Raw genomic sequence first — 23,622 nt, 5'->3', positions numbered from 1 at the left:
TCCTTTGGTTTTAGTTTCTTCTGCTTCCTATTAAATTTAAGTAAAATAAAATTGTAACTTTAAAAAATTTTTTTGGCTGGGCTGTGCTGCTTACAGACCTTAGTTCCCCAACTAAGGATTAAAAACCTAGCCCTTGACAGTGAGAGCACTGAGTCCTTACCATTGGGTTGCCAAGGAATTCCCCAAATTTAATATTTTTTATTTAGAAAAAGTTAAATGATTATTTGTGGGTAATAGGATTTGGAGTTTCCTTTTTATTTCTATGTATTTTCCATATGTCAGCTCTTTTCTTCTTGTCTGCCTTAATTCTTCTTACACATTGACTATTAAATAGTGGAGAGCAGTCATTTTAGATTTCAGAAAGAATATAAATGATTCTAATCTTACACATAGGAGTTTATGCCTTTGCAATCTTGCCCTCTACCTTAGGTAGCTCCTCAAAGTATTTCTTCCAGACAAATACTATGCTGCCTAAAATTTAGAAAACACTACAAAAAAAAAAAAAAAGAAAAGAAAACACTACCTATCTCATTATATGTAAATATCAATAAAAAATTATGTATCTCTTAAGCTTCACATTCTCTTAACCAAGATATGAAGAGGCTAACTTTAACCCTGACCCTAATCCTTTTTTCCTCTGATTTATGATATGAATCCCACAACAGTTGAAGCTAGTGAAAATGTGCTTAAAAATATAATTGCCACATCAAACAGACAATCATAGGAATTTCAGTGTGGGGGCTTCCATGGTTGTTTAGTGGTGAGGAATCTGCCTGTCAATGCAAGAGACATGAGTTTGATCCCAGGGTCGAGATGATCCCCTGGAAGAGGAAATGGCAACCCACTCCATATTCTTGCCTGGAGAATCCCATGGACAGAGGAGCCTGGTGGGCTAAAGTCCATCCATATGGTCACAAAGAGTCAGATATGACTGAGCAACAAACAGACCCAATATCCCAGTTCAGAAAAACAACTTAGAAAAACCTGCATAATTATATTATCCTGTTTGTGTTTCTTTCAAAAAAAAAAAAGAAAGAAAGAAAACAAAACAGTGGAGAACAGTGATGTGTATACCATCCTTTATGTATTCACTAATTAGTGGGTAAAACTGGCTATACCTCTCATTCTCTCCTTATCTTCAAAATGATGATAATATTTGCCCTTGCCTGCCTTACTGTAATTCATTGAATATCAAAACTCAAAAAAATAATTGTTAAAAATCCTATCATCACTGTAAGGATAGAAGGAGCTATTCCTTTTCACTTATCATGGTCTAGTACTAACTTTAACAGTGGTAAAATCATTTCTAGCTTGAGCAGGAGAATCTAATTACTGTAATTGTACCCTTGGTACAGCAGGATACCAACAAAATTGAGAAACTTACAAATAGCCCCCAATTTAGCTTACTCTATTTCACTGCCTCTTTAACTTTTTACTTTTCCTGAAAATGCATAAATAAATAGACAAACAAATGAAATGGGAGTCTGAATCTGACTGTGGTCTACTATCAACATTCTACGTGGGCTCAGTCAGTTCAATCATACAACTCTTTGTGATCCCATAGACTATAGCCCACCAGGCTCCTCTGTTCATGGGGATTCTCCAAGCAAGAATACTGAAGAGCGTTGCCATTTTCCCCTCCAGGGGATCTTCCTGACCCAGGAATCAAACCTGTGTCTCCTACGGCTCCTGCACTGCAGGCAGATTCTTTACTCTGAGCCACTGGGGAAGCCCATCAGCATTCTATACACCTGGATAAAGTACATATAAAAGTGTAATAATTGGAAGATATCAGGCAGGAAAATACCTTCCCTAAACTATGAAGGGAAACAGCATTTGATGGGTTTGGGTGGACTCCGGGAGTTGGTGATGGACAGGGAGGCCTGGCGTGCTGCAGTTCATGGGGTCGAAGAGAGTCGGACACGACTGAGCAACTGAACTGAACTGAATGTCTTTTGAGTCTTTATAAAATAAAATTATCTGGATTGTAACTAGGTCAGATCAAGTGCCCAAATGAATTTTACAAAAGACTTGCCATTCATTAAGAACTAAAAGGAAATTAATTGCTTGGATACACTGTACTTCAATGAAGAACAAGCATCACAGCAAAGAATCTCCTATATAAATTCCATCTTATGGGAGTATAATAGGGCTTACTTTCTGATATTGATGACTGCCAAATGAATTTTCAAGAGCCCTAGTGATACTTTGGCTAGAAATGAATTCTACAGTATTCAGTATAGATTCCCTCTGGTCCCACGACTCGGTATCCTGGGGTCATTTGTATTGTATAGGAATTCCCAGTCTCTGGAGCAGAAACAGCTATAACCCAATGGTTGCCTTCCTTAGCTCACATGTGCATTCCATATCTCATATGACCTTATTACAAATTTATCTGCTATTAACAATCGGAGTCTCAGAAACATTGTAGCACCATCTAATCATAATAGATGCTCTTGTTGCTATCCAATTTAAGTGTATATTTATTTTTTAAAAAATAAAAATGAAGGGACATCTTTCTTGATCACTTTCCTTCAGAAATTCCTCTTAAATTATTATTATTATTTTAATTACCTTCATTCAACCTCTTAGTTCAAATAGTTAATGACCTGACTCACTCTTCCTCCTGCATCAGCCACACTGGCCTAAACCTGCTCTCACATAACAACTCTTGCATTTGCTCTTCCTTCATCGGAGGATGCTCTTCTCAGACATCTTGTGATCTGGTCCTCCTACCTTCAGGTCCTCTCATTAGGGAGCCATACCTGACCACCCTGTAAACAATCTCCACTGCTCTCTCTTGTCCCTTTACCAAGCTTTGTTATTCTCCACAGCACTTAGCACCATTTGATACAAATGAATTTGTTTATTATTGTTCATCTCCTCACAAGAATTTAAGTTCCCCAAGGACAGAGACTTTGGTACATTCACATCCTTATCCTTAGAGCCTCGTGTGAGATAAGCATCCAAGAAAGAATTGCTCTATCTAATGGCTCTATAGAGCCAAAGATACCCACCAACCCAACCCCTCCTTTTTTTTTTTTTTTTTTTTTTACTTTTAAGATAACAAATATTTTAGAAGTATATTGAAGTTAAAGAAAAAAAAAAAAAACCAGCATCTTCTGCTTTTCAGAATTTCAAGGAAAAAATGACATTGTCATGGGGGTAGAAAAATGAAGAGAATCACAGATAAGGTCATGCTGAGAAAAACTGATAATTTAAAGTTAGCAATACAGGCCTTATTCTTCCCTCTCAGGACATCTGAAGAAAGTTGCTGGCAAGACTCTCCATGCCAGCCATGATAGCAGTGACACACAAACCCATCCTTCATGCCCTTTATTGTCTTCAGTTTATTGGCTGGGGAAATGATGACTCTCAAGCTCTTGCGTAGGCCATATTTCTTACTGCTACTTCCTGGCATATGCAGATAGGAGGAGGATTCAGATGTTTTCCGAATACATCTTCCGTTATTGTTACATAGACTTTGACTGCAGAGTTTGGCTGCAGTTGTCACATTAACAGCATAATGGCCCAATGGCCCTTGAATAAATTTTTGCACAGACAAGCAGGTCTCCTGTGGGAAAAACAGAGATCTATTTAGATCACTTTCAAAACATGATTCAATTGTCCAGGGAGTATTTATTAATATTGACTTTTGTATTTGGTAAGCCTGAGGAGAAAGAGTTTCAGTGGATTTAGCATTTAAATGAAAGACTAAGCCCTTATAAAATTCCTTTAGTGATGATCCATGCCTTTGGTTAAGAATACTTTAATGAACCAATTTCATACCATTTTCTGGGGAGGAGGATTCCACATTTTTCCACAAGAGTATCCTATAAGAGATATTTGTACTGACACTTTAAAAAGAAAATCTTTAATGTGGGGTGATTTTTTTGAATTTGTGAAACAGTTTTGGTGCTGATACTTCATATATGTTAACATCAGGTGAGATTTTTCTCAGACTACCAAGTTATCCCATTCTTCTCCTTATCTCTTCAGAGGTAACAGTTCTCCTGAAGTGGGGAGGGGTACTACTTACATCCATGTTTTTATAACTTTATTACATGTAAATGTAATTATGAACAATGTGTATAATATTATTTTGTGTTTTTAAATTCTTATACAAATTTATATCATTTGGAATAGTTTATTTTCTACAACTTCCTTTGCAAACATTTTCAAGATCCTTTCTCCACATTCATATATGTAGCTCTTTAAAAAAAAAAAAATGTAGCTGTGGTTCAGTCTCATAGTAAAAATACATCGTACTTTATGTATCCATTGGCTGGGTTGTAGGAGGGATTCTATAAAAGATTATTATTTATTACCAAATTCCTGAGTCATTTGTATAGCATATGGAAAATTAGATTGTCTTCCTATAAATCTGCCACTAGGCACCATTGATTGTCCACAACCTTGAGTTTTAAGGCTAGTGCACAGTTCTACCTACTGATGATCACACTGTGCAGCTAGGATGTGCTGGCCAAATTGAAATGACACCATCAGCTAGCCCAGAAGAATCTGGCTAGAATCTTCATCAATGCTTGCCTTAATCCATAAAGGAAGTACCATGGGAAAATCCTAGTAGATTCATTAACAAAAGTGTGTTTTCTATCAGCACTTCAATTATTATGATCAATACTAACTCTAATGGAAGGGCTTCCCTGATGGCTCAGCTGTAAAGAATCTGCCTGCAATGCAGGAGATGCAGGAAACTCAGATTTGATCCCTGGGTTGGGAATATCCTTGAAGGAGGAAATGGCAACCCACTCCAATATTTTTGCCTGGAAAATTCTATGGACAGAGGAGTCTGGCAGGCTATAGTCCAAAGGGTCGGACATGACTGAGCAGGCATGCAGACGTAACATGAATGCATAATTAAATTCCAATTAATTTAAAACAGTAGGACAGTTTCTCTTTGAGAAGAGGCCCCAAAACTGTGAATCCATGTGGAAAGGATTCAGGGGTTCAGATGGAAAGTCATAAGGCAGAATAAACTACTAATGGCAGGCAGTTGAACAAGGTGTCACTTTGGGCAATAACAAGTTCTGAAAATCCGTGTGTAATATTTTTGTTCCAGGCACATTCAGTCTAGGTCAGCCTCACATTATGTTTAGGAATAAATGCTATTTTTAGTCAAGGCATGGCTCCTTATCTGGGGCATCTGAGGAAGTTTGTAGGACAGATGGGAAAAATAGAACAGGGAAACCACTGAACAAAACAAGAAAGGGAGAAGTAAGAAAGAGGGAGGGAAGAGGAAGAAAGAAGACTTGGGGGAGAGACGAATGAAAGAGAGCACAGAGTACAGTTAAACCCAATCAGGTTCAACTTGGGTTTCCCTGTTTTGTCCCAGCCCTCTTCCTTGAAATTCCTTCTTCACTTATCTTCTGGTATATCACACTCTCCTGGATTTTTCCTTTCTCACTGAATGCTCCTTCTTAATCTCATTTACTAGCTCATCTTCCCTACCTCTTAACCCTGGAGTGCCCTAGGCTTAATTTTTCTCTTTTCCAGCTATACTCTCTCTGGTTAAACTTACCCCTTCTCATTGCCTTAAATAGAACTCCCAGATGTGTATTTCCCAGAATTTATCTCTGATCAACTGTACACCCACCTACCTATTGCACATCTCTACCTGGATGTCTCATGAACACTTCAACAACCTTAACCCATTCCAGTGTGATCCCCTGATCCTCTTCCCAGCCTATCTCAACATATGTAAGCTCCCTCTCTCCAATGCCTCAGGAGCAAAACCTGGAAGGTGCAAGCTGTGTGGGGGTTGGAAGCATCTCTAACCTCATGCAAGAAAGAGCCAGACCCTACATGGCAGCCATGTGGGATGGTCTTCAAGAGACCACAGTAATTTTAAAAGCCAGCATATAAATAAAAATTACTTTGCCTACTTTGCCTCCTCTTTATCCCAGTCTCCTGCACTCATCCTTGAAGCAAATGAGCAAAGAAATGAATGGTACTCCTCTTCCCATAACTGAGACCCAAGCTTGGGGTGTGGGGAGGAGAAGCAAGAAGTTTTAACCTGGATAATAACAACCACCATTTACATGGCACTTGGCATGTGCCAGGTAGTGTTTAAGTGCTTTACATGTATTAATCATGTAATTCTTATAACAGCCCTATGAGATAGATACTATTATTCTCACCATTTAACAGATAAAGAAATTGTAGAGATTTGTTCAAGGCCATTGGCTAGTAGGAGACAAAAAGTGAACATTGGAATCCAAGTCGTTCAGTCTTAGGCCTCCTCCTCTTACCAATACCAGCATGCTGATGTGTAGAATGCAAAATGAGAAAGAGCTGACTGTTTTTATATTTTTCGAGACAGAATGTTTTAATACTTGAAAAGTGAACCATTTGTTAATACCTGTGCATAAGTGCGTGCTCAGTCACTTCAGTCATGTTCTAACTTTTTACGACCCCATGGACTGTAGCCCACCAGGCTCCTCTGTCTATGGGATTCTGCAGGCAAGAATACTGGAGTGGGATTTTTCCCACTCAGGTATCAAACCCATATCTCCTGCATCTCCTGCATTGCAGGCAGATTCTTTACCCACTGAGCCACCTGGGAAGCCAATTCTTTAATACCTAAAAATGAGGAAAACTGTGGCTTCTGAATTTTCACTTAGGTAGTACAACAGGCCACCAACTGAACATGTTCAAAGTCAGTTGTGGAAAATAATAGAGTTACTCCATGTGAGAATTGCTATCAAGAATAGAATGTTAATAAACGTTTATATATACATATATATATGTATATATATATATATATATTTTTTTTTTTTTTTCCTCCCATGAGCATTTCTATCATAGATAATCAGAAAATAAAGAATCAATTTTGGAGAATCCATCCTTTGTGTGGTTGAAAAATATTTGTTTTTAAAATTTGGTATTCTCTTTCTCTCTCTCTCTCTTTTTTTTTTTTTGCATACATATTATATCATTCTTGCTGTTGTTTAATTGTTAAGTTGTGTTGGACTCTTTTGCAACTCCCATGGATGTAGCCCCACCAGGCTCCTCTGTCCATGGGATTTTTCCAGGCAAGAATAGTGGAATGGGTTGCCATTTCCTTCTTCAGGAGGTCTTCCCGACCCAGGAATCGAATCCACATCTCCTATATTGGCAGGTGGATTCTTTTTTTTTTTTTTAATTTTATTTTATTTTTAAACTTTACATAATTGTATTAGTTTTGCCAAATATCAAAATGAATCCGCCACAGGTATACATGTGTTCCCCATCCTGAACTCTCCTCCCTCCTCCCTCCCCATTCCATCCCTCTAGGTCGTTCCAGTGCACCAGCCCCAAGCATCCAGTATCATGCATCGAACCTGGACTGGCAACTCGTTTCATACATGATATTTTACATGTTTCAATGCCATTCTCCCAAATCTTCCCACCCTCTCCCTCTCTCACAGAGTCCATAAGACTGTTCTATACATTAGTGTCTCTTTTGCTGTCTCATACACAGGGTTATTGTTCCCATCTTTCTAAATTCCATATATATGCGTTAGAATACTGTATCGGTGTTTTTCTTTCTGGCTTACTTCACTCTGTATAATAGGCTCCAGTTTCATCCACCTCATTAGAACTGATTCAAATGTATTCTTTTTAATGGCTGAGTAATACTCCATTGCCACTGAGTCACCATCTACCAAAATTCTTACAAAGTAGGTTTTCTTTCAGTACTTTTTTTTTAGATGAATACATGGATACTCAGAGAGGTTAATTAATTTTCCCAAGATTACACCCCTAGAAAGTAAAATTTGTATTCTTATTTAGGATTGTCTGATTGGAAAATCTGTGCTCTTTTTACAACACTGTAGCTGGTACAGACAAATTGCTCAATGTGAGTCCCTGTGCTCTCTGAGTTTTGTTAAAGTCAACTGAGCAGATAATTAGCAACCATTTGTCTCTGACGTGAAAAATTAAAACAAAAACCAGAAGATGGTGGAGGAATAAGAGAGGGAGACCTCTTTCTCCCCCATAAATTCATCAAAAGAACATTTGAACGCTGAGTAAATTCCACAAAACAACTTCTGAATGCCGGCAGAAGACATCAGACAGCCAGAAAAGCAGGCCATTGTCTTTGAAAGGAGGTAGGAAAAAATATAAAAGATAAAAAGAGAGACAAAACAGGTAGGGAAAGAGATCCGTCATGGGAAACGAGTCTTTAAAAAGAGATAAGTTTCCAAACACCAGGAAATACTCACTGGCAAGTCTGTGGTGAGCCTTGGAACCTCAGAGGGCAACATAACTGGGAGGAAAAATAAATAAATAATTAAAACCCACAGATTACGTGCCCAACGGTAACTCCCCCAGAGGAAAAGCAGCGCAGATGCCCGCATCCGCCACTAGCAAACAGGGGCTGGGCAGGGAGGCATGGGCTGCATTGCTTAGAGTAAGGACTGGGCCTGAACGCCCCGAGGGCAATCTGAGGGAACTAACTTAAGACAGCAAACCAGACTGTGGGATAGCTACCCTGCAAAAAGCCCTAACCTAAGACACCACCAGGCCTGCTCACAGAACAAAGGACTGACTAGAGCTCTCCGGCTGCAGACTGGCCCATCCCCCGCTGGAGACAGGCAGGCGAGGGCTGCCAGAGCTGGAAGGGGGCAATTGTGGCCCCAGAGAGGCATCATTTATCAAACTGCAAGCAGGCTTCATTGCTAACCAAGACTTCTTGGGATTCTGGATGGTTGACATCCACCTGAGAAGGTGCACCGGTTGTACATCCAGAAAATCGAGCGGCAGGGACAGGAGAGGCAATAACTTGCAGTGACCACACTCGCCAAACACCTGGTCACCTGAGCTGCTCAGACCTGGGAAGGGCACAAAACGCAAGCCCAACCACGTCTGCGCCTTTGAGAAGTACCCAAGTACCTAAACCTGAGTGGCTTAGACCTAGGAAGTGCATACAACCCAGGGCCGGCCTCAGACAATTCCCAGCAGAGCAGCCTAGAGCCTAAGAAGTGTAGACAGGGAAAGCACACACACTGTGAGCAGGGACAAACCCAATGTGGCCGAGACACTGCAAGCACATGCCAGTGTTATTTGTTTGCAGCGTCCCTCCCTCCCTACAGCATGACTGAACAAGTGAGCCTAAATAAGTGTTCACCACCGCCCCCTTGTGTCAGGGCAGAAATAAGACACTGAAGAGACCAGCAAACAGAAGCTAAAAGAGAGGGAACCACCTTCAAGTGACAGGTGCAATAGATTAAAACCCTGTAGTTAAGCACTGACTACATAGGAAGGGGCCTATAGATCTTGAGAAGTATAAGCTGGATCAAGGAACTATCTGAAAATGAACTGACCCCACACAGTTCACAACAACACCAGAGAAAGTCCTAGATATATTTTTGCTACTTTCATTCTTTAACTTTTTTTATTTTTAAGTCATCTCTTACTCCTTTAATTTTCATTTTTATAACCTACTATTACTTTGCAAAAAAAAGAACCTATTTTTAAAGCAAACTTCATATATATATATATATATATATAAAATCATTTTTGTGACTTTGTTTTTTTTCTTTAATATTGTATTTTTGAGAATCCAATCTCTATACTAGATTTTTAATCTTTGATTTTTGGCATTTGTTATCAATTTTGTACCTTTAAGAACCCAATCTTCAGTACCCATTTTTACTTGGGAGTGAGATTACTGGCTTGACTGCTCTCTCCCCCTTTGGACTCTCCTTTTTCTCCACCAGGTCAGCTCTATCTCCTCCCTTCTCCTTCTCTTCTTTACCCAACTCTGTGAATCTCTTTGTGTGTTCCGGACTGTGGAGAACACTTAGGGAACTTATTACTGGCTGGATCTGTCTCTCTCCTTTTGATTCCCCCCTTTATCCTCCTGACCACCTCTGTCTTCTTCCTCCCTCTTCTCTTCTCTGTATAACTATGTGAACATCTCTGAGTGGTCCAGACTGTGGAGAGCACATAAGGAAGTGATTACTGGCTAGCTTGCTCTCTCCTCTTTTGATTCCCCCTCTTCTTCTCCTGGTCATTTCTATCTCCCTCCCCCCTCTTCTCTTCTCCATGTAACTCTGTGAACCTCTCTGGGTGTCCCTCACTGTGGACAAACTTCATCTTTAACCTAGATGTTTTATCATCGGTGCTCTATAGATGGAGAAGTCTTGAGGCTACTGTAAGAATAAGACTGAAAAGCAGAGGCAGGAGGCTTAAGTCCAAATTCTGAGCACACCAGAGAACTCCTGACTTCAGGGAACATTAATCGATAGGAGCTCATCCAATGCCTCCATACCTACACTGAAACCAAGCACCACCCAAGGGCCAACAAGTTCCAGAGCAAGACATACCACGCAAATTCTCCAGCAACACAGGAACATAGCCCTGAGCTTCAATATACAGCTGCCCAAAGTCACTCCAAACACACTGACATCTCACAACTCATTACTGGACACTTCATTGCACTCCAGGGAGAAGAAATCAACCTGCCTGACTTCAGGCTCTACTACAAAGCTACAGTTGTCAAGACAGTATGGTACTGGCACAAAGACAGAAATATAGATCAATGGAACAAAATAGAAAGCCCAGAGATAAATCCACACACCTATGGACACCTTATCTTTGACAAAGCAGGCAAGAATATACAATGGAGAAAAGACAAACTCTTTACCAAGTGGTGCTGGGAAAACTGGTCAACCACTTGTAAAAGAATGAAACTAGAACACTTTCTAACACCATACACAAAAATAAACTCAAAATGGATTAAAGATCTAAATTTAAGACCAAAAACTATAAAACTCCTGGAGGAGAACATAAGCAAAACACTCTCTGACATAAATCACCGCAGGATCCTCTATGACCCACCTCCCAGAATATTGGAAATAAAAGCAAAAGTAAACAAATGGGACCTAATTAAAATTAAAAGCTTCTGCACAACAAAGGAAACTATAAGCAAGGTGAAAAGACAGCCTTCAGAATGAGAGAAAATAATAGCAAATGAAACAACTGACAAAGAATTAATCTCAAAAATATACAAGCAACTCCTGCAGCTCAATTCCAGAAAAATAAATGACCCAATCAAAAAATGGGCCAAGGACCTAAACAGACATTTCTCCAAAGAAGACATACAGATGGCTAACAAACACATGAAAAGATGCTCGACATCACTCATTATCAGAGAAATGCAAATCAAAACCACAATTAGGTACCATTTCACGCCAGTCAGAATGGCTGCTATCCAAAAGTCTACAAGCAATAAATGCTGGAGAGGGTGTGGAGAAAAGGGAACCCTCTTACAATGTTGGTGGGAATGCAAACTAGTCCAGCCACTATGGAGAACAGTGTGGAGATTCCTTTAAAAACTGGAAATAGAACTGCCATATGACCCAGCAATCCCACTTCTGGGCATACATACCAAGGAAACCAGAAGGGAAAGAGACACGTGTACCCCAATGTTCATCACAGCACTGTTTGGAATAGCCAGGACATGGAAGCAACCTAGATGTCCATCAGCAGACGAATGGATAAGAAGGTTGTGATACATATACACAATGGAGTATTACTCAGCCATTAAAAAGAATACATTTGAATCAGTTCTAATGAGGTGGATGAAACTGGAGCCTATTATACAGAGTGAAGTAAGCCAGAAAGAAAAACACCATACAGTATATTAAAGCATATATATGGAATTTAGAAAAATGGTAACGATAACCCTGTATGTCAGACAGCAAAAGAGACACAGATGTATAGAACAGTCTTTTGGACTCTGTGGGAGAGGGCGAGGGTGGGATGATTTGGGAGAATGGCTTTGAAACATGTATATTATCATATGTGAAATGAATCGCCAGTCCAGGTTCGATGCATGATACCGGATGCTCAGGGCTGGTGCACTGGGATGACCCAGAGGGATGGTATGGAGAGGGAGAGGGAAGGGGGGGATCAAGATGGGGAACACATGTACATCCGTGGTGGATTCATGTCAATGTATGGCAAAACCAATACAATATTGTAAAGTAATTAGCTTCCATTTAAAATAAATAAATTTATATTAAAAAACAAAAACAAATAAAAAAACAATATCTATAATATCTCCAAGATGCTCGTAGGGAAACCACTGCTTACCTTTGAATCAGAATAGTCATATCCTCCCCACAATATTACTCCTGATGCCCCCAATGCTGCACTCTCACCAATTGTATGCACTAAGTCCTCCTAAAAAAGAGAAGGGTCGCAAGTAGATTCTGCCAATCATATTTAATCACTGACAATTCAATAATGTCTCAGTCTATCAACTGTGGTAAAGAACATACTGATAACATTATCTTTGTTTCTAAAACAAAGGACTATAGAGCAGAATAGGAAAAGGTAATTCTGCCTGGGATACTTACCTGATAAATATGTATGATGTTCCAAGCAGTATTCTAGACACTAAGAATATAAAAATGAAATAGATTCCATTTCTTGTTCTTGAGAGTGTGTTTTAGTGTGATGATTATGATAGACATATATAATTGCAGGGTAACAAATTAAATTCTATATTAGCACCCACAAGACATACATAGATTAGAGAAAGTGGTTAATGTTGCATGGAAGTGTATTGGAAGATTTCCTTCAAGAGGTGAAATTTCAGAGTGGTCTTTGGAAAGGAGTATAAATTGATAAAATAGACTTAAGAGAGGAGAGTTTTTATCCAGTAGGAAAAAAAGAAAAGGCAGAGTCATATGTAGGAAAAAGTGCGATTCCTTGAGAAGTGTCAGTAACTCTTATGGTAGGTAAAAAGCACTGGGGATCTGGGGAGAAGTAAATGTATCTGAATCCTTGTATTAGGTTAGCCAAAAAGTTCTTTGGAGTTCAAGTAAAAATAAAAGACACATTTTTCATTTTCATGAAGAATTTTACTGAACAAAATATTCACTGTTTTGCTCCACTGCCTTCTGCTATTTTTCAGGCAACTTTGTAATTTCATTTTCCCAAAACTTTTTATCTTTTTGAGCAAACAACTCCTTTCCAGGGAGTTGAATTTTTTTTCCATTAAGAGAATTTTGTAAAGACTGAAATAAATGGACATCCAAATGTGTAGTGTCTGATGAATGTGGCAGATGAATCAGAACTTCCCAGCCAAGCTATAACAGTTTTGCCTGGTCATCAAAGAAAGATACAGTCTCAAGCTATCCTAATGGACGATAATGCATTTTATGTTTGAGTGCTGCTTTCAGTGGTCTAATTGAAACAGTAGCTGTTGGAATTGTTTGGTTTCCAGAAGGAGCTCATAATAAAAGCCACCCTTTCTAATCCCACCATATAAACAACATCACCTTCTTTGGATGCAGATAGGCCTTTGGTGTGGTTGGTGGTGGTTTATTTCACTTGCCCCATGATCTCTTCTATTCCACATTATTGTACAATATCCACTTTTCATTGCCCATAACAATTTGTTGTAAAAATGGAACATTTTCATTATGTTTAAGTAGAGAATCGCATGTGGAAATTTGGTTAAGAAGGTTTTTTTCTGCTTAACTTACGTGGCACCCAGATATCAAAACAATGAACATAACCAAGTTAGTGCAAATGATTTTCAAGATTTGGATATTTTGAGTATATTGGCTCTCTCCCAAGTGGTATAATGTTGATTGTTCTCAATTAATGGTTTGATATGATCACTATCAACTTCAACTTGTTTACTTCACCTTGGAGCATTGTCCAGTGAGAAATCTCCAGCATGAATTTTCCAAACCACTTTCGACACGTTTGATCAGACACAGCACCTTCTCCATACACTGCACAAATCTTTTTATGCATTTCTATTGTTTTTACCTTTCTTGAAATAATAAGCATAATATGCAGAAAATGTTTTGCTTCCATCTTCAGTATTAAAATGGCTACACAAAAATTCACTCATTTGGATAAGACATTTTTAACTTTTAATTTTTTATATTTTTAATGAAGTATAAATGATTTACAAATATTGTGCTAGTTTCAGGTATTTGGCATAGTGCTTTGATTTTTTTATGTATTACAAAATGATCACCATAAGCTTAGTCACCACCTGTCATCATATATAGTTACTACAGTATTATTGACTGTTTTCCCTATGCTATACATTATATCTCTGCTGCTGCTGCTAAGTCGCTTCAGTCGTGTCCGACTCTGTGCGACCCCATTGATGGCAGCCACCAGGCTCCACTGTCCCTGAGATTCTCCAAGCAAGAACACTGGAGTGGGTTGCCATTTCCTTCTCCGATGCATGAAAGTGAAAAGTGAAAGTGAAGTCGCTCAGTCGTGTCCGACTCTTCGCGACCCCCTGGACAGCAGCCTACCAGGCTTCTCCGTCCATGGGATTTTCCAGGCAAGAGTACTGGAGTGGGTTGCCATTGCCTTCTCTGACATTATATCTCTAGGTCTTATTTATTTTATAATTTCCAACCCTCTACCTCCTTCCATGGTACACGATCAGTTTCTTATCTGTATCTATGAGTCTGTTTTTGTTTTCAGTTTGTTTATACTCTGATATGACAGCTGTCACAATACAATCTAACAAAACTGTTTTGAATGAAGTTAAAGACAACTAAGTGCTACCAGAAGTATTGTATAGAAAAACACAAATGAACTTTCTGGCCAACCCAATAGATAAGTAACATCCAAATATAAGTGTCTTTTGTGTATATTTTATTACACAATTTTAAAGTGTTAGGGCTTAGCTACAAGAAAGTTTTGACACTGGAAGGCCACACATTTGCAACTAAGATATTTTCAGCTGTCATAAAAACATATTGAAGAAGGAAGTCAAGATGACAGTCAGGGACCCCAATTAGAGATGATGAAAACTGTTCAATGAGAAATGATGAGAGCTTCAACAAAGGCAAGGTCAGTCCTTGTAAAGCAGAGAGGACAGATTGAACAGTTCTTTGGAAATTAAGATGGATAAGATTTAGTTACCTACTGGATAATAGAAAGAGAAGGGAGGCATCCAAGTGACTCTCAAGTGGGATGACTAAGTAGATTATAATTCACCAGGATAAGAAACAGAGGAGGTCATGTTCATGATTATAGACCAAGAGCAAAGAAGCAGGAAATAGAAAGAGATGAAAGAGAGAAGGAATAATAGATGGACAGTCTGCATTCTTTCCTTCCCTGCAAGGTATGGAGAATCAGAGATCCAGTATAAAGGTAAAATATTCAAAAGCCAGAATGAGAAAATGGCCATGCTTCAGCAAAGCTCCTCTGCATTATATGAAGTCTCCAGTAACCTAGCACTGTGTTTCACAATTTGTCTACATAATGAAACAAGAAAAAAAAAATCATTCATTAAATGAAAATCATTCATTAAATGAAAATCAGGTCTCTCATTCAAATTGAGACACTGGAAAGAAAATATCCAGCAGAGTTAGCTTTAAGTGATTTCATAATTACAATATGAAGAACATAATAAATGATGTTGTGCTTAGTCACTCAGTCATGTCCAATTCTTTGTGACCCATTGGACTGTAGGCCACCGGGCTCCTCTGTCCACGGGATTTTTCAGGCAAGAATACTGGGGTGGGTTGCCATTTCCTTCTCCAGGGAATAAAAGATGTTATAACATAATAATGCTATTTAAACAATAAATGAGATTCATGCTGTTTGTTCATGTGAAAAGGGAAAGATTCATGTGAAAAGGGAAAGGCAATTGCATAGTATTAAAACACTTCAGCATACTATTACTCAGATAACACTATAATTTTGGTTTTCTGAAATAGAGCTCAGAGGTGATACTTAGCCCATAATTGACTTTGAAAATCAAATATTACCCCAAAATGGGGATGTTACAAATAAGAATTTCATTAAAATGTGGCTTATCTCATTCTATCATTTTCTATCAAGACAAAATATCTGACTGCATGGATTATTATTTTCTACTTATTATTCATAATATATTGTGACATACTGTAGACACTCAATACGTATTTTTTGAAGGAATAAATATAATTCCCCAATGGATTTGAGAAAGTGACATGATTTGAGAAATCTGTTACTTGAGGAATAATTTATTGAGAAGATTTTGGTAGATCTGACTGACATCATCCAATACTTGGAGAACTGACTTTTGAAATAGAGATTTGATTTATTCTGTATTGCACCAGAAGTTAAGATTAGAACTAATAGTGATACGAAGTTATCCAGAGGCAGAGTAGACTTAACATAGTCAAGAACTTCTCAGGGACTAATTGGGTTCCCAAGTGGCAGTTTTCCTTCTAGAATAGGAAGAACCCCATGAAAAAGAAAGTGCTAAAGCTGGTAAGAAAAGATCCGTGTTTGAGGGTGAGGCAGATTAGGCATATCTGACATCCTCCAACTTTTTATCATGGTGCTATATTTCTTTTCCTCCTAAACACTGAATTAATATTCCATTTTGAATAATACTGAGTAATCCTACAAGAATAGCAATGTAAAGCTTACTAAACAGTATTTGGGTCAATAGATTTTATTCTGAAATATTTGAGGAAGAACTGATATTTCATTTAAATGTTCTTATCACAAATCTAAGTGATTTCAGTACTGCTTCTGTGTTGTGTACTAGAAAAACTGAATTGTGAGCTCACAGCTATTGATGGAGATTTAAGCGTTTTCTCACCTGACCACCCACCCAATAATTGAATCCCTACAGGAATATCCTATATAAGTGACTATCTAGATAAAGCTTGAATACTTCCAAGAGTCTACAAACCCATTATCTTCCAAACCAGTTCATTCCTACGTCTTTGTGCTTCCTACCTTGTGTATGCAGATGACACCACTCTTATGGCAGAAAGTGAAGAGGAACTAAAAAGCCTCTTGTTGAAAGTGAAACCCACCTCCCAGAATATTGGAAATAAAAGCAAAAATAAACAAATGGGACCTAATTAACCTTAAAAGCTTCTGCACATCAAAGGAAACTATTAGCAAGGTGAAAAGACAGCCTTCAGAATGGGAGAAGATAATAGCAAATGAAGCAACTGACAAACAACTAATCTCGAGAATATACAAGCAACTCCTACAGCTCAACTCCAGAAAAATAAATGACCCAATCAAAAAATGGGCCAAAGAACTAAGTAGACATTTCTCCAAAGAAGACATACAGATGGCTAACAAACACATGAAAAGATGCTCAACATCACTCATGATCAGAGAAATGCAAATCAAAACCACTATGAGGTACCATTTCACACCAGTCAGAATGGCTGCGATCCAAAAGTCTACAAGTAATAAATGCTGGAGAGGGTGTGGAGAAAAGGGAACCCTCTTACACTGTTGGTGGGAATGCAAACTAGTACAGCCACTATGGAGAACAGTGTGGAGATTCCTTAAAAAACTGGAAATAGACATGCCTTATGATCCAGCAATCCCACTGCTGGGCATACACACTGAGAAAACCAGAAGGGAAAGAGACACGAGTACCCCAATGTTCATCGCAGCACTGTTTATAATAGCCAGGACATGGAAGCAACCTAGATGTCCATCAGCAGATGAATGGATAAGAAAGCTGTGGTACATATACACAATGGAGTATTACTCAGCCACTAAAAAGAATACATTTGAATCAGTTCTAATGAGGTGGATGAAACTGGAGCCTATTATACAGAGTGAAGTAAGCCAGAAAGAAAAACACCAATACAGTATACTAACGCATATATATGGAATTTAGAAAGATGGTAACAATAACCCTGTGTACGAGACAGCAAAAGAGACACTGATGTAGAGAACAGTCTTATGGACTCTGTGGGAGAGGGAGAGGGTGGGAAGATTTGGGAGAATGGCATTGAAACATGTAAAATATCATGTATGAAACGAGTTGCCAGTCCAGGTTCGATGCACGATACTGGATGCTTGGGGCTGGTGCACTGGGACGACCCAGAGGGATGGAATGGGGAGGGAGGAGGGAGGAGGGTTCAGGATGGGGAACACATGTATACCTGTGGCGGATTCATTTTGATATTTGGCAAATCTAATACAGTTATGTAAAGTTTAAAAATAAAATAAAATTAAAAAAAAAAAAAGAGGGAAGGAAAATATATACACTTAATGGCTGATTCAGGCTGTCATATGGCAGAAATCAATATAACATTGTAAATCAATTATCCTCCAATTAAAAATAAATTTTTAAAAAATGAAAAAAAAAAAAAAGAAAGTGAAAGAGGAGAGTGAAAAAGTTGGCTTAAAGCTTAACATTCAGAAAACTAAGATCATGGCATCTGGTCCCATCACTTCATGGGAAATAGATGGGGAAACAGTGGAGACAGTGGCTGACTTTATTTTGGGGGGCTCCAAAATCACTGCAGCCATGCAGTGGCTTTTTCATGGGTGATTGCAGCCATGAAATTAAAAGATCCTTACTCCTTGGAAGGAAAGTTATGACCAACCTAGATAGCATATTCAAAAGCAGAGACATTACTTTGCCAACAAAGGTCTGTCTAGTCAAGGCTATGGTTTTTCCAGTGGTCATGTATGGCTGTGAGAGTTGGACTGTGAAGAAAGCTGAGTGCCAAAGAATTGATGCTTTTGAACTGTGGTGTTGGAGAAGACTCTTGAGAGTCCCTTGGACTGCAAGGAGATCTAACCAGTACATTCTAAAGGAGATCAGTCCTGGGTGTTCATTGGAAGGAATGATACTAAAGCTGAAACTCCAGTACTTTGGCCACCTCATGCGAAGAGTTGACTCATTGGAAAGGACCCTGATGCTGGGAGGGATTGGGGGCAGGAGGAGAAGGGGACGACAGAGGATGAGATGGCTGGATGGCATCACCAACTCGACGGACATGAGTTTGAGTGAGATCCGGGAGTTGGTGATGGACAGGGAGGCCTGGCGTGCTGTGATTCATGGGGTCGCAAAGAGTTGGACACGACTGAGTGACTGAACTGATCTGAACCCTGTGTAAGTCTGAGAATACTTTTGTATAAACCACTTTCATTGCCTTGACACTCATCACTAGATTACATTTTAGATTTTTGAAGATAAAATCAACAATCTATATTATTTTTTAAGTAACATAATCAATTAAAACATAAAAATGCAATATATTGAAAACATCATTGGTAAATAATTTACCCAAGCTCTCCTTTGTACAGTTTTGATTTGGAAAATTGCTGCTACTGTTTCATGTTAAGAGTTTCTTTAATATGAATTTTCTTCCTAGTTCTGCAGGAAACCCTTGTAAATGCTAAGCTGGTAAGAATCATCACTTACAAACTCTTAAGCAAACATCTAATTGTCAATGACATTGTTTCAGAATTGGCTTGACATTTGAAGGACTACATGGTTTTAGTAATAGAATAGCATTCTATTATTAAGGCGATATAAGCATCCTAAAACATTATTCCCTAAATTTCATATTCTACTAAATTTCCATTTTTTAATGTGTGACTGTATTTTTTTTTTTCTTACCTGTGACAAAGCTTCAATACTATTCAAATAAAATGGTCTGGAAAAAATAAAAACTGGTAAAACATAGTCATCTTTAGCCATTTCAGCAATTCTCATAGCTTCTCTAACTCGATAATGAACAAATTTCAAAGCATTTAAACTTGACTTCAATATTTTATCCAAATACACTGAAGTATAAAGTGCTCTGCTTTTTTCCCATAGCCACTGAAGCTGGTCATTGCGGAAAATTTCGTCACTCGGGCATTTACCTGTGTAGGTCTGTGGATTTATCCTATAATCATAATTGTAGCAGTCTGGATAGAGATAAAAGCCCCATAAACATTTTGGTCTCATTTCTAAAGCCAGTGTGAGAGTAGCATTCATAATACTCTTTCCAGCAGTTTCAAATTCCTTTTGGGCAACTGTTCTCACTTTCATTTCTGACCAATCAGGATGGTGGTTTCTAGTAAAGTCTAAAGAGTGGTTTTTATATATTACTCTATTGCCCCAATTTCTGTCCCATTGTGGCTTCCAGCTTTCCCAGTCAATGATAACAAGACCTTCTGACCTCCACCAAGGAAAAACTTTTGCAATGTCATCAGCGATCTTCCTCAGGTGTATAGGAAGGCTCATATTCTGTGGTAACCCTCCATTAAAGGATTTTCCCTCTGGAGAGAAATAAGGATAATACCCTAATTCATTTGGATAAATTATGGCAATTGTCGATCCACTCTGAGTCTCCAAAGGATTTGAAATAATATTAAATAACTGAAGATTCAGATCCACATTGAAGAAATGCTGGCACTGCATTGTTGGGGCAGCCCAGAAAATGTTGAAAGGTCTTTTCGTGATCACTGGAGGCATTGCTGGCTTGAGGGCTGAATGAGTGAACACCGTCAAGAACAGCAGCACTCCTAACCATGCCACCCAGGGGTTACACATGGTTCATAGTTTTCACCATCACGTTAGGCAATCTGCTTAAAAATAAGAAGAGGAAGAAAAATTAAACATGATGGAGTCAAATGTTCCTTAAATCAAGTAAACTCATGGTAGTGTTTAAGCTACTCTTTGAGTTGTAGACTGACTTTTTACAAGATTTATGAGATTTATTGATATCTAGGCATAATTTATACTTTTAACAGGGAAGAAAAATGAGGTGCTTTTTTAAAAAAAAAAATCCAGTGAATAGAAACCAAAGTAAAAATTTTCACACAACTCCTCAGTCATGAAAACTCTTTCTGCTAGTTGTTCTAGCTTTAATTTCCTATAATTCTGACTACATAACCATTTGGTATTTTTAACAAAAATTAAATGGAACCAAAAGAAATAGCTAATGGTACAAACAGTAAATAATACCTTGCTTGCTATTTTGAATTCACTAGACTCAAAAGTGGGCTTCTTCATTTCTTGGTTTGTTTGTTTTTAAAAGATGATAGTTATATTTGGAATTCATACAGGCTAAAGTAGAAACAGGTAGAAATGGCATTTACCTGCTGTTGATTATGGATTTTGTTGCTATCTTCTCTTGGTACATAAATTTAGAAACCAACTGATGGTTTAATTCCCTGGTTTTCCCATGAAGAAGTTGGTCTGTACTTTCACCAATCAATTCCCAAGTGAAACTTGGCTAAATCCCTTCTAAACAGACAGTTGAGCCAAAAACTGCCAAAGAATCTTCCCAGACAAGGATGGTTTAACAGTTATGCATTCCAGCCAATGAGATCTCACCATGAAAGCAGTGTGGTTAAGTTATGTATCAAAATGATTTTATCATGAAGATTTTTTTTTTAATAAATGAATCACAAACTTGTCTATGATGTAATTAAACTCAGTGTCTTTTTAAGAGTCAAATCTTCTTTTTTTTTTTTTTTTTAGTTCTTGCTGAATTTGTCTAATATATTATCTAATATATTAAATGCAGGAAGAGGTACTGACCAAAGTCATATTTTAACTTTTGCAACACAGCATCCCAAGTTTATAAACAAACTTGAGTAAGTCATTGTCTCTCTGTACATAGAAGATTTATTCATAGCTATGAATGATAACTTACTCTTTTAAATAAAGTAGTTATTATTTTTAAAATTAACATCATGAGGAATTTGTATCATGGCATCAGATGAGTCCCTCAGTCACCAGAGACACTCTATTCTCTTCACTCTTCTCTAGCCATGGATCTTAAGGTGACTCCTCCCCTCAAAAAAAGAAAAGCCAATTTTTTTCTTATCTTTGTCATTCAGGGAAAATGAAAGAGGACCCACTATCCATAAATATTACTCTTTATCTCCCTCTTCTCATGACAGCATGTATGGTATAAATGGGTATATATATTTAGTTAAGTGTCATATTACATTAAATTTATTAAAGAAAAGCAGCTATAAATCTAAAATAATGTGCTTTAATAAAATGCAATTATAAATTTTCTTTTCTAAAGTATTTTAATCATGCATTCTATTTATATAAAAGTTATACCCTGTCTCTGTGTCACTATTCTATGGAAAACTTATTAGTTTAGCATCATCTTCTTCACCAGCATACATTTTGTAACACTACTTCTACAGTAACAGAATTAAGCACTATGAATTGTTCAGTTCAATTCAGTTCAGTCCAGTCCCTAAGGCATGTCCAACTCTTTGCGACCCCATGAACTGTAGCACGCCAGTCCTCACTGTCCAACACCAACTTCCAGAGTTCACCCAAACACATGTCCATTGAGTCGGTGATGCCATCCAACCAACTCATTTTCTATTGTCCCCATATCCTCCTACCCTCAATCTTTCCCAGTAACAGGACCTTTTCAAATGAGTCAGCTCTTCACATCAGGTAGCCAAAGTATTGGAGTTTCAGCTTCAACATCAGCCCTACCAATGAACACCCAGGACTGATCTCCTCTAGGATGGACTGGTTGGATCTCCTTGCAGTCCAAGGGACTCTCAAGAGTCTTCTCCAATACCACAGTTCAAAAGCATCAATTCTTTGTGCTCAGCTTTCTTTACAGTCCAGCTCTCACATCCATACATGACCACTGGAAAAACCATAGCCTTGACTAGACGGACTTTTGTTGGCAGAGTAATGTCTCTGCTTTTTTAAATATGCTGTCTAGGTTGGTCATAACTTTCCTTCCAAGGAGTAAGCATCTTTTAATTTCATGGCTGCAGTCACCATCTTCAGTGATTTTGGAGCCCAGAAAAATAGACAGCCACTGTTTCCACTGTTTTCCCATCTACTTGCCATGAAGTGATGAGACCAGATGCCATGATCTTCGTTTTCTGAATGTTGAGCTTTAAGCCAACTTTTCCACTCTCCTCTTTCACTTTCATCAAGAGGCTCTTTGTTCTTCTTCACTTTCTGCCATAAGGGTGATGTCATCTGTATATCTGAGGTTATTGATATTTCTCCTGAAAAACTTGATTCCAGCTTGTGCTTCTTCCAGCCCAGCATTTCTCAGGATGTACCTGACCTGCCTCTTGAGAAACCTATCTGCAGGTCAGGAAGCAACAGTTAGAGCTGGACATGGAACAACAAACTGGTTCCAAATAGGAAAAGGAGTATGTCAAGGCTGTATATTGTCACCCTGCTTATTTAACTTCTATGCAGAGTACATCATGAAAAACACTTGGCTGGAAGAGGCATAAGCTGGAATCAAGATTGCCGGGAGAAATATCAATAACCTCAGATATGCAGATATACCACCCTTATGGCAGAAAGTGAAGAGGAACTAAAAAGCCTCTTGATGAAAGTGAAAGAGAAGAGTGAAAAAATTGGCTTAAAGCTCAACATTCATAAAACTTTTAGATCATGGCATCTGGTCCCATCACTTCATGGGAAATAGATGGGGAACAGTGGAAACAGTGTCAGACTTTATTTTTGGGGGCTCCAAAATCACTGCAAACGGTGACTGCAGCCATGAAATTAAAAGATCCTTACTCCTTGGAAGGAAAGTTATGACCAACCTAGATAGCATATTCAAAAGCAGACAGATTACTTTGCCAAAAAAGGTCCATCTAGTCAAGGCTATGGTTTTTCCAGTAGTCATGTATGGATGTGAGAGTTGGACTGTGAAGAAAGCTGAGTGCCAAAGAATTGATGCTTTTGAACTGTGGTGTTGGAGAAGACTCTTGAGAGTCCCTTGGACTGCAAGGAGATCCAACCAGTCCATCCTAGAGGAGATCATTCCTGGATGTTCATTGGAAGGACTGATGCTAAAACTGAAACTCCAGTACTTTGGTCACCTCATGCAAAGAGTTGCCTCATTGGAAAAGACTCTAATG

General features: G+C 38.3%; 1 protein-coding gene across 1 annotated transcript; it reads right to left on the bottom strand.

Annotated features, from left to right (window-relative positions):
- Positions 1-3,157: 3,157 nt before the first annotated feature.
- LOC129658361 (hyaluronidase-4-like) lies at positions 3,158-20,296 on the bottom strand. Its single transcript, XM_055589382.1, has 3 exons — positions 19,376-20,296; positions 12,100-12,189; positions 3,158-3,574 (listed from the first exon to the last, which is right to left on the bottom strand). The coding sequence occupies exons 1-3, from the start codon at positions 20,294-20,296 to the stop codon at positions 3,158-3,160; spliced, it is 1,428 nt and encodes a 475-aa protein (XP_055445357.1).
- Positions 20,297-23,622: the final 3,326 nt, after the last annotated feature.

The sequence above is a fragment of the Bubalus kerabau genome, chromosome 8, assembly GCF_029407905.1.
Source record: "Bubalus kerabau isolate K-KA32 ecotype Philippines breed swamp buffalo chromosome 8, PCC_UOA_SB_1v2, whole genome shotgun sequence".
NCBI lineage: Eukaryota > Metazoa > Chordata > Mammalia > Artiodactyla > Bovidae > Bubalus > Bubalus kerabau.
This window is presented reverse-complemented; position numbering and strand designations above follow the sequence as displayed.